The sequence below is a fragment of the Apteryx rowi genome, unplaced genomic scaffold, assembly GCF_003343035.1.
Source record: "Apteryx rowi isolate R43461 unplaced genomic scaffold, aptRow1 scaffold_49, whole genome shotgun sequence".
NCBI lineage: Eukaryota > Metazoa > Chordata > Aves > Apterygiformes > Apterygidae > Apteryx > Apteryx rowi.
In genome coordinates this window covers 958,704-970,862 of record NW_020450749.1, presented here as the reverse complement: position 1 = coordinate 970,862, position 12,159 = coordinate 958,704, and the positions used below count along the sequence as shown (strand labels likewise).

At 40.2% G+C, this 12,159-nt stretch overlaps 1 protein-coding gene across 7 annotated transcripts in view; it reads left to right on the top strand.

Annotated features, from left to right (window-relative positions):
* Positions 1 to 12,159, top strand: part of SERGEF (secretion regulating guanine nucleotide exchange factor) — a 159,818-nt gene extending 147,659 nt beyond the window's left edge. For 2 of the 7 annotated variants that reach the window (XM_026078923.1, XM_026078921.1), the window contains one exon: positions 9,392 to 12,159. In XM_026078923.1, coding sequence (XP_025934708.1) covers positions 9,392 to 9,505 — 114 coding nt within the window. In that variant the 3' untranslated portion in view covers positions 9,506 to 12,159. Of the gene's footprint in view, positions 1 to 8,559; positions 8,634 to 9,391 lie in introns of those variants that run through there. The other 5 variants (XR_003255681.1, XR_003255677.1, XR_003255674.1 and 2 more) reach the window with 5 other exon arrangements.

The following is a 12,159-nucleotide window of genomic DNA, read 5'->3' as shown; positions in this document are numbered from 1 at the left end:
TTTTTTAATTGTATCTGACATAGCTTATTCTCCCACCACTACTTTTATATCTAGTGTTGACCATCTGCCTACTTTTTCAAGAACACTTACTAAAATATGATATAACACTTCAAAAGTAAAGCTAAAAAATATATATATATATATTCCTAAATTCCTGGTCTACCTGGCAATTGGTTGTCTGGGAAAAGGAGGAGTTTGCTCGTCTGCTCTGGCAAACCTTATCTGGTTCATTATTTTGCATAATCTGCTTGACTGAATGATATGGCTAAAGTCTCCAATCTTTTTGTAACCCGTGAGAAATGGGAAGAGACCAAAACATTTGGGTTCTTCCCTGCAGTAGACCCTGAAAACGCTCCCTGCAATCAGAAAAATGGCTGAGCTGTGTAGACGAGATTGAGACTGTGCAGGCTGTGGTGGTATTACTGTGTGGGGTTTTTTTGTTTGTTTGATTTTTTTGACAAGTGTTTTTCTTCAGAAGTTACCTACAGTTTCATTTGCAATTGCACATTAACACGAGCAAAGCCCTGTAGAGCCAGTCTTGGGTAAAAGCACTGTTTCATCTGCCCCTTTGAACAAACTGGACTTGCTTGTCTTGCACATGCTTGAAGTAAAGCTCTTTCAGATCTGTGTTTGAAGTCTGAATTGTGGAGTTTTTTTACATGCTTTCATCTTTTGTCACGGCTCCGTCAACTAACTCCCTATTTTCTTCTCCTTTGAGAGAAATGCTGTTAGTTCACAGAACAGCGTTACCTGTTACAGAGGGCAGTGCTGGTTTTAGGAGGCAGCAGTGTTAATGTGGGAAGCTTGTCATTTACTTTTTGCTCTTTCTCTAGGTGCTCAAATGACCAGAAAGTTCTACCTGAGTAGATCCTGAATTATCCTGTTTAGCCCCCACCACAGTGGCAAGTGCAAGGATCTTTATTTTAAGGCACAGAAACTGAGGCAGACAAGGCGCGTGACCCAGAGGAGTTTATTAGAGACATGTACTTGCGCTACAGTACAGTATGGTGTAGGCGCACCTGGACCAGATACAAGTAGGCTAACACAAGTACAACGGCTGCAGCGCAGAGGAAATTTAATCAGCAAATCTTGCCCAAAATTGGAGTAAGTTCATCCTGAACTTTTTTACCACAGCTGTGCTGTGGTTTGTATCAAGCTAGCTAGTTTAAAGCTGTCAGTGGTATGCAGCTACTATTGCGCAGTCACTGTTAAAACTGCGCTGTGACTTGCACAGGAACCGTAATCTCATCCTTTGCCTTATGCTAACATCGCAACTTGAAATTTTGGTGGAGCGAGGCTCCCTAATGACCTCACTGCCGAGTCGCAGCTCTTTGTGCTCTGAGTCGACAGCGGCATAGCTATGAGCAAGTCTGCTGGTGGGGGCGGTAAGGGCAGCACTGAGAAACTCAGGGAGCACTTGTTTCCTCTGCTTCTCTCTTTGCATTTCCAGCTCTTTAGCTAGTGACCCCTGGAGTTCACCCGAGACTGCTTTGTTAGGCATGGGAAACATCCTCGTTTGCTTAATATCAACAAGCAGATTTTTTAGGCTTCGCTCAACATTCACATGCAATCATATCACATGTCTCAAAGCTTGACCAAAATGCAGCATTGCAACTGATAATAGAAAAGGAAGGGGAGACGATCCAAACTAAAGCCCATTTAAACCCAAAACTCTTTTACAGGAGTTTTCCCTATGGAAAGCTTGCACATTTCACTTCTCAGCTCTGAGTTATGCTGAACTATATGTTCTCCTCCAGAAAAGGACATCTTCAAAACCAGAATAAAGCAGAGAACACACTTTTGTTCAGTGCAACAGTCCTTCGGGGAAGAGAATAGCCTTCAAATAAGAAGAAATTGTAGGCAAATGTGACCACATGGAATATTTTTTTTATCTTTTGTTGTATCATGAGTGTTTTTTTATAAGCTGCCAAGCGCTGACAGTCATATATAGCCTGGATTGCATGCTCACCTTTAAAACTGCGTCCGTATAAATAGACCAATGTACGATACAGTCGCTTTATAAAACCTGCTAGTTGCCAAAGTATTTCCAAAATAATCTTTTCTTCCTCTTCCTCCTTGAGAAGAGGACTGCTGAGAGATGCCACTAGGCTCTCGTTTGCTGCTGCTCCTCTTGCCACTTGTACCCTGGCCTGCTCTGCCCTTTGCATGGTGCTGGCTGAAAGCCGCAGGTAGCTGTGGTGCAGTTTTAGGAGTTTGCCAGATTCTTGATCTGCGTTCATCACTGAGCCTTTTATCATCTGGTGCCTTTCCTGCATGTGTGCTGAAGATGGCCTTCAGTTCTAGGCCTTGGCAGTAATGTTTCGGGTCATAATGAATCATGCCTCTCCTCTCCTTTTCTTTGTATAATCATTTACATCAGTTTTAAGTGTCTATAAACCTGACATGGTGGTACTTCATACCTAATACATGGGTGCAAATGACCATGAGAATATGGAAAGACACTTCAATGACTCAGACCCCTTGTAGATGTGCTTTGGCTATTTTATTTCCCATGGACAACCTCCTCCTAAGCACTTAGTAAAAAGTATTTTCTGTATGTTGTGTTTCATATCCTACAGAAATGGCCCTGAGACTGCAGGCTCTATCTCCATCTCTGTGACGAGATCGTGATGGTCTAGCCCTGGTCACACAGAGGAAAGCACTGACACATTGAATCCATGTCATTTTGAGAGGCAGGGATGAGAGATGGGTGAATGAAAGTCACTTTCTGCCATGCCCGATGTTCTGATGGAGCATACAGTAGTGTCACACTGAAAGCCCTAAGACAAATCTCTCTTAATAGCTAATTCCTGTCAGGTGTTTTTGTCCTGTACTTCAGAGAGCAAAATTTAAACATTTCTTGTCTTTTGCAGGTGCAAAAAACAAGCCTTTTTCATACTTAACCCTCTCTGCAGTGCAGTTGCTTCATGTATGATATAACCCTCACGTGCTGTCAGGACTGTACCATACGTTCTCTCTTGCACAAAATCATGAGCTCAGGTTTGTTCTGTGTTGAGTTAGAGGTATTTTCCTGTTGGGAAGGAGTTGAAATGTTTGAGTCATACTGAAAGGAGAGCCCTGTGCGGCACCCATGAGCTTTACTCATAGAGAGTGCAATTTGTGTTTGCTTTTGAAAACAGCAAAATGAAACGGGTAATCCCTGGAGCAGGTGTTCTCTCCTTGCTACCTACGCAAAGCAGAGCAAACATCTCGCTCCTCCAGGACTTTGGTTTCACCGCAGAAGCCGTAAGGGTGCAGCAGTCCAAGGAATCTGTAGTTGCAAGTGTGTTGTTTTTGAATCTTGGAACATCGTTTTGTGAACTTCATGTTTTTGACAGTTTCCAAAATGGCAATGTGCAACTGAGAAGGAAAATAAAATTCCTCGGAAACTAGCCTGAATAATAACCTAAAGCCTGGCTTGTTTGATGTAATGCGGAATGATTCTTTGAAATAGATGCATGGTGATTTGTGCGGTGACCCAGTCAGCTGCTGCCTTGAAGTGCCCTGTGAGAATGGTACAAAATTTCCATTGTTACTGTATGTTAGCAAAGACATTACTACCCCTAGTGAATGGGCTCAATTTGCCTGATGCTTAAAAACTAGTGCCTTGTATGAGAGTACAGAATGCCTTTTTGGTAAGTGTTAGTCTTACTGTAACTTTCCCTATTTGCCTAAAGTAACGCCCAAACAGGTGTTAGTTTCTTTCTCTGTCTCCATTGCTGTACATTGGGCTCCATCCCCAAATTTAGTTTGCAGGCCGTGCCAGGTGTGGTGTGCTGCTCTTTGTTGTTCTCTGGGAAATTGTTACCATAAACATAAGGCTTCTTTCTACTTCCCCTTTTGTAATGCTCAGCTATTTGTATGCTACAATAAGGATAGAAAAGATTAGCTGTACCCTGTACTGCTCTTGCTTCTGTTTGGCAGTCATGGGATAGATACTGATATTGAAGGGGAAATTAGAAATTAGGCTTTTGCAAAGGAAATGAGTTTGAAAGTAGATTTGAAGCCTTCTTGCTTCACTTTCCAGTACTCCAGATACCAGTTCATAGGCCATGCTGGTCATTGTGTACACTCTAGTTGGTTTTCTCTTAGGGTAGCTATTAATTATGTATTTCTGACAGTGGGCCTAGAGGCCCTGATCCAGGTTGTCGGTTCTGCTGTATTACATAAGTATAAATAGGGAGAAGGTCGTATCAACAAGACGTTGCTTCTGCTGTGAAAAAACAATTCATGTAAGGTTTTAGGTTAGAGGACCAAGTTGAAGTCCACGCTCTGCGGACTCCATGCCTCTGTTATGGGGAGCTGTTTGAAAGCTATTGGCACTTCTCCTCTGGGATCGGGACAAAGCACAGGCCTGTGAACTGAAGTCAGCCGGTTTTCACTTGGGTAAAGCCACTGCTGGGGGGATGGAAATTAGTGCTCCAGGTCCCTTGTATGGGGAGAGTTGCTAATCACATAAAGATGGAGTAAGGACAGGCTATGCCTGCAGGCTAACTTTGAAACCAGCTTATCTTTAGCACCGTGGCTTTGTATTTAATATCCAAAAACGTGTGGTTTTCCTTATCTGTATTTTGTGTGTTAGTACTGCAATGCCTGTGCTTTTTATCCAGTTCAGAGACTGTTATATTCCCTGAAAAGTCAGATCCAGGTTTCTGGAGTTGATGGGCCTGAGCTGCTTCAGCAGCAATTGGAAGGGCTGCCTAGAGTGCAAGACAACTTGTTCCTTGAAAATGTGGGTGTAAACATAGCTCCATAATGAAGTTAGTATTATGCAAGTCTTTTAGTTGCTTTCTACTTCTAGAGATTGTATATAATGTTTTGAGATCATGCCTTATGTTCCATTTACCAAACATTGCCTTTAATAAGACCTTACAGAATGTTGAGACCTCCCCGTTAGCTATTAATACATGTTTCCATGCTCTTTTGCAGAAAGAATTGATATTCGCTGTCTTACGTTCTAATAACATGAATCTTTTCCACTAATGACAGAATAGTTGCCAGCAAAAATATTGGAGGGATATTTCTTTCCTTTTGTTTTATGTGATACCCTGGAAAGCCAACTGTCCTGAAAATGTAGGAGAACCTATTTAGTTGTGTTTTACTACAACTTAGAAGAGATGTGGTCTAAATCTCCTTCTATGCAATACTGCATTGTTCCTTGTGAAGTTTTAAGTGCTTCCAAACAGTCAAACAGGGATCTTTGAGATGCCTTAATTCTGTTCTTCGTTCTATCCTCATTCCGTTTTAAGTCATTTGACTTGCTCTAAGTTGCTGATCTTTTGCATGCTGTAACTTTATGCATAACCATCTGTACAGTAGAGCTAATTTAAGGTTAAAAGAATATTATCTGAGGTATCTGAGAGCATTGCTAAGAGCACAGACCCTGCAAAACAGAGCTGTGCCAAAATGTTTCAACAGATCCTTAAAATGCAAAGCTATCTGCTGAACAGTTTGGCTTCAATAAACTTGGATTGTCTTTAAAGCAAACCTCTGGTTTTGTATGTGTGGTTGAAAGAGTGGGAGGAGAGAAACGGAAAAGGGACAAGCTTTTTAAGATTTCAGTGTGAAGCCCCCAGGGTGTGATGGCTTAGAAGCAAACTGTTTCTAGCCTGAAACCAGGCTGCAGTGATGTTTGAAGCTTCCTTGTGTTAGTGAGTTTTGTTTGCTCTACCTTGAGATTGATTGTAAGGATGTGATTTATCCTACCTACCTTCAGCTATCTAAAAATCATCTGGTCTCCTCCTAGAGTCAGGGGAGTGAGACAGACTTGGTTTTGACCACCCAAAGCATCTTAGTTGCTCATATTAATTTGTCTCATCTGAATAGCAAGTGCTCGGCAATGAGGAATGGCTCTGAAGCCTCCGGTTTCCCCTGCGTTCCGCCCTCGGGAGCGCTATGATACAGCTTTAAAGAGAAGTACTTTTTTCCAGCTTCATCAACCTGTGGATTTCAGTTGTCATTTGAGCGCACCTCGAGAAAAGCCTAGGTAATTGCTGCTGGCAGAAGGAAGGCGGCAGCCCTTTCTTGCTTTGTGTGGCCAACGCAGGCAGATTCGCAAAAGGGTTTTTTTCATATGAGGCTTGTTAGGTTTCAAACACAAGCTAATGGAACTCGGCATCAGGGATGTTTTTGTTTTGTATATTTAATTTTGGGAGTGGGGGAGTTTGGGAAAAAGCCTGGATAATCTTACTCTAGACTGAAATTACTGTGCCAAGTGAAGTTCCCTTGGGTTTTTACTGGGTTGCCATGCTAATTCTGTAGTTTTATTTGGGTATTTATGCTTTAAAAGGGAAAAGGTGAATGCAATATGTTATGCCTTTGTAAAAAGGTTGCTTCATTTAACCCAATGACACAGAACAACTTCTCCTTCCTTCTCTACCCTACCACATACACAAATCATTAGATTTCACAGCATGCTGCAATGCTTGTTTTAAATTCAATTAGAAGCAATTTGTAGCTGTATTAATACACATCATTCTAATGGCCTTTCATCCTAGGAAGGTCTGGCACAGACATAAAAATTGAATTTTCTCCTGAAAGCAGGTAGGGTTGTTGGGGCTGTATTAAGGCTTTTACCAGCAATAAACCCTGAATAGGAACAATCAAAAAGAAAACAAGCAAAAAAAAAAAAAAAAAAGGGAGGGAGGGGTCAGAATGAAAAGGCTTCCTTTGTCCAGAGACTAGCCATTAATTCACCTTAGTGAAGGCCTTTCCTTTCCTTCTGTGTCCTTTCTTTATAGGTACTTCATCGTCTCATGGGACTTATGTTCATATATCTGCTTGTCCCCCTCCTGACCAGTGTCCCCGCAGTCATTTTGCCCAGCCATCCTGCAAATTTCTTTAATACGATGGTACAAAAAAGGAGCCCTATGGTTTTTCTGCAAATACTATTTTCTCTGGAACACATCTGGGATCTGGTCTTTTCTTTGTACAAACCTTTCTCAAAATGTTCTTCAGGCAGATGTGGCATTGCATGCCTTTCATTTTCGCCACAGTGATTCTCTCCCTTTTAGCTTTTCTGACATCTGACTTAACCTGGCTGAGATCGGTATTGTGGCCTGTCGTTTCGTATCTCTCAGCTGCCCTTCCTTCCTTCACTTTCTGCCTGGCTCTCCAACTGTGTGCGTGGCCCTTTGYATAAGACCATTCACAAACCATAGTGGGTTTTTTTATTATTATTATTATATATATATATTTATTTTGGCCAGATTTCATCTCAGCCCATTTCAGGAAACTTAGAGCTCACTGGAGTGACATACAAAGATCTGTCTGTTGGCCCTTCTACATGCTGGGACAAATAAAGGCTGTAAAAGACTCAGTGATTCTTACTTTGAGAGATGTTCTTGTCTGTGGTTTTCCCAGCTTGTAAATTTTTCTGTGATCTTTTCTCACAAGTTGCTCAACTAGGTATGTTATCAGTCTGAGAGGCTAATCCTACCGTTCTGTTTCTTTAAATATTTATTATACCATTAATACTCCATTTAGCAGTTTAATTCAAGGTGACCAAAAACTTGCTGATTTCCTCCCTCTTGTTCTGATGGGATGGGATTAAAAAAAAAAAACAAGCCACTTCGGTCAGATGAAGTAGCAAGTCCCCATACAAACAAATTAGCCTGCTGCATTTAGTTGTTGTACTAATTGCTAATGGTCTAGTAACCAAAAGCTTACCATAGTCATCTCATTAATGTAAGAGCATGTTATAGTCCCTTTTCATTTGATTTGGAAGTTTGCTCGCCCTGCGGGTCCTGCATATTAACAGCTGTGCAAAAGAATGCCTTTTTAGGTGCAGGTGGGGTTTTTGTCTTTGCATTTTCCCCGAGTAGTTGTTCTCTAATGATATCTTTTGCTTTGCAATGTCTTTTTCCTGGTTGTTAACATTTACATTAATAGTTGTACCCAGAACCTTACAGAAAAATTTCCATGAACCTCTTATTTGTTCTGAAGGGTGCTCTTTAAATATTATGTTTAAATGTTATATATTGCAGATTTACTAAGAGTTTTGTTATTTTTTCTGCAGCGTAAGTATGTGCACTTGCGCTAGAGCTTGGGCTGTTAATATTGCATATACACAGCCCTGAGAAACTCTGGTGCCTTGGAAGAGGATAAGGATGGCAGAACTGCTCTCTTAACAGATGCATCTAGCTCACTGTGACCTTCTAGTGGTATTTCGTTGTTCTTCATTTCCATAAAGGTTTTAAGAAGACTAATTTTCATGAAGTTTGTTTAATTACATCTGATTTTAGTAATGTTTACACTTAATTACAGAAGAAAAGTTCAATATAGTAATATGTAAAGAAAACAGATGAGAATGAAACATACTTTGGTCACATGAGAGAAGGATGGTCCTGCTAACTTTGGAATAATCTGTTTCCAAATTTTGAGAAATAACATGATTTTAGAGTTATGATTGGGATTGGATTTTTTGAATTTTGGCTTTTTTCTTCTCATTATTTGGGCTTCAGAATGGTGCTTCATGCTGTTAATACCTACTGCTACTCAAAAATACCAATGGCATCAGAAACATGATTATATTGCAGATGGGTTTCTTTTTCTTTACAGAAATTCACAGCCACAGTCTGTGACAATCAAATAAAGAAAAGAAAAGGGGGAAGAAGTATCTCTTGTTGTTCAGAGTAAGAGAGATTTTTTTGTATGCATTTTCTCTGTGTGCCAGCCATTTATAGAACAAAATTTACATATTGTGCTTTGAGAAGGAGTACGATGGGGTAATAATATGTGGATCATGATTTGGGATATAAAAGAGTAGATGTTACAAAAATAATAATGAGGGAAAACATGAATAATGAAAGCGGTGAAATAATGTCAAAGCAAGTAGGAGAAGTATAGTGAATAAGAGTAAGGCAAGTTGTCAGCTATTTGTATTTAAAGAAAAAAGGTGAGATGTGAACTTGAAAGCAAGAATGAAATGTAGTTGTGCTGCTCTGCGACTCTATGTTCCCCAGTCCTACAGATTGTGCTGTGTGAATTGGTTAAAGTCACTGGGCTTGGTGCATGATAGTTAGTTTTGCTTACTAAAGGGAACTTGAAAGAGAGGGATCCTAGATCGTTTCGGGGAAAGTCTTTAAAATGCTGAGAGATTTCTGTGGGCATTGTATAAATAATGAACAGTGTTTTTACTAAGTGATTTTCAAGTTTCTTCATTATTTTAATCTCTCTCTTACTTTATTAACAATATGTAACAAGATGGAGGAGATTTATTGTAACTGATTCTCTTTCATTAAAGCTTTCGAGGGAACCAGCACATTTTTCCCCATCTTAGCAGAATTTCTTAGACCCCAGTTAAAAAATGACTGAACACATCTACCCAAAATTAACCCCAACTGCTGTGTCCCTCTTGTCTCTATTCAGACTTTTGCATCCTCTCTTTCAGGTGGCTGCTGCTTCTCCTGGGGATGGAACGAACATGGGATGTGTGGTGACGGCACAGAAGCCAACGTCCATGTCCCAAAGACGGTCGAAGCTCTTGGTTACGCAGAGCAGATGATAGTTGGGTGTGGGGCAGGGCACTCCATGGCTTTCTGTCAAACTCCGCCTTAGACTTGCCACACCGGGAACCACGGCCTCACGGATGGGGACGTCTTTGCAAAGGGTGGCGCAGGAGGGCTGTGAGAGGATTACCTATAATCGACACAATAGTCTGAAGATGCAGAAGAAGTTTGTTCCAAAGCTAAAAGGAATGATGCTCAAAAAGCCATTTACATAAAGACAAACTGAATATATATATACACACATATATATGCACATACATACACACACAACATATATATTTTTTAATTATTTCATGGGTTCTTTTCACAGGAATTGTACTCACAGCTAGAATGACAAACATTTTGCTCTGATGCAATACCAGTGAAGAAGGAATGACTTTTCCTTGTTCTTCTGAGATGTTTTTGGAGGTGACTGCCTTATCACTGATCATTAGACTCTAAATTCTGTCTGAGGAACTAGTGTGAGGAGGTGAACACCCAGGGCTACTTTTGCTCTTTTATTTTTCTATCTTTATGTCATGATGAATATGTGTTGCACCTGCCAACTTCTACCGGAGTAGTGAGCTCCCAGCATCTCTGAAAATCCCATTTGCATCACAGAGAAGTGTCAGTGAACATAAATATGTGCATACACATATTTTAAACAGAAGATCAGGATTTAAAAGAATGAAGGAGGTATAACTTAGCTGGCAAAAGGATAAAGTGAGGCCCTTCTGAAACTAACTATATCTTGATTAAATTGTGAAAGGAGCAGCAGTTGTAAAGAATTATTTTCTGTACCAGGCATCAGTTTATTACAAGTTTTCAGGGATGCAGATCCACCACAATTATCATTAAGTTGCAAACCAGACCTAAAGTTTTTGAAGCTACTGCTTTGGGAAGAAAAACCTTTAAGAGTTTTTGGAAACGATAGAAAACTTCTTGTCAAAGGGCATAAGTCAGCTGTAGCTGTTGAGGACAGTTGGATCCAACATAGCTCCTGTGGTTCTAGCTGCCTTTGTAAAGGAAGACCTCCCAGTCTAAAAGGAAAGTTTCTACCAGTTCTCCAGCCTTAATGCAGCTCACAATGGTCCTGGTAATTTCAGGCTAGTTCTCACATCTGTTTCTCAGCCCAGTTGAGTTACTGTTCAGAGCATGCCCACAATACTTGCTCCAGGTGAGTGCTTGGCAGAGGGGATGTAGGCCTAACATGTGTTTTGGTGGGAGAAATGGAAAAGTGTAAGTAACCTTCAGATATTACTAACTGCTTATACTAAGCAGAATTTTGGAAGCTAATTATAAAACTGTTTTTCACACAAATACAGTGGATGCCATTAAACTGGATGTTTACCACCCACGATAGTTAAATTTGCTGTGGTATTTGATGTATTCAGAGCTCTAAATATAGGGAATACTACTGTGTGCTAAATGCACCTTTTAGTGAGACCCACTGTTGCTAAATAGTGGTTTAACTTTTAAAGCAAGCTTGCCAGGGAAGGAGCCTTACAAAATGCTAGAAGGACTCTTAGAAAGTAGGACAAGAAAACTTTCTAATGGTGTATCAGTTCAGTCATGAGGAGGAGGAATTATGGTAGTAATATGCTCTGTGAGGATATTTTTTCCCCTTAGTTTTACAATAGTCATAGCTCGTGGCCTTATTTTCAGATGCATTTTCTTTTCTGTTGAATGGAAAAGAAACTCAAGCTGACTATGAAGCTGATTATAACTGCGTTAAAGACATTGAAAGAAACATGAAAACAATAACAAAATGGGTCCTCTGCAAAAAGTGCAGAATTTAAGCCTTCTATTGTGTTTTTTTTTTAATCCCTGTGTTGGTTGTGACTGTGCATGGTAATATGTTGTTCCAGGCTGTTACCTCTTGCACTTTTTCTTACCTGAYGAGGTTGCTGTTTATTGACTCTCCTCACTGCTACTTTCCAGATACTGCAGTCTCTCTGATACATGCAGTGAACAATTTTGCATACTTTTCTGGCTGTTGTCTTTGTTGAGGCTTTTACCTTCCTTTCCCTCCAGAATCCATGTACTGAATAAACATGTTATCCTGTCTCAGTAATTTTGGCCTCTAAATAATTTTGTTCCTTGCTTTGACAGCTAGTACATGTCCCCTTGAACCTAAGAGCTACTGTATTGAGCGTGTTTTGATTGTGTATGCTGTTGCTGCAGTGCAGTTCAGAGGAACCCAACAAATTATGTAACAAATAAATGCGACTTGGTTGTATGAAATGTTGTTCACTTTTTCAGATCAATAAAATGAAAATGCTTTTGGAAATGTAAAGAATTATTTGCGGTGATGAGGAAGTAAAGGAGTCCTTAAATTTTATTTCCTTATCCTTTCCCGGTCCTGTTTTGAGGTTTCATAAATGCAGCTGTTCTTCATCTTTTGAAAGGGGGAGAACTGCACTTTCTCCCCTCTTTTTGCCTTGCCTGTATAGCCTGAAAACTTTGGGGAGTTAAGACTTTTGTCTTGAGAGCTTTGCAGCTGGTCAGGACCTCTAGATGCTGCTGTAGTACAAAGAGTGAATAATAATTCATTGTAGATAGTACATGGATGAATGTCAAAAACAAATTGTTGCTCATTCATTCAGAAATTAATACCCTGTTTTGTATGTCAGTATGCTTTGTTTGCAGAATAAAACCTTGTACAAAATCA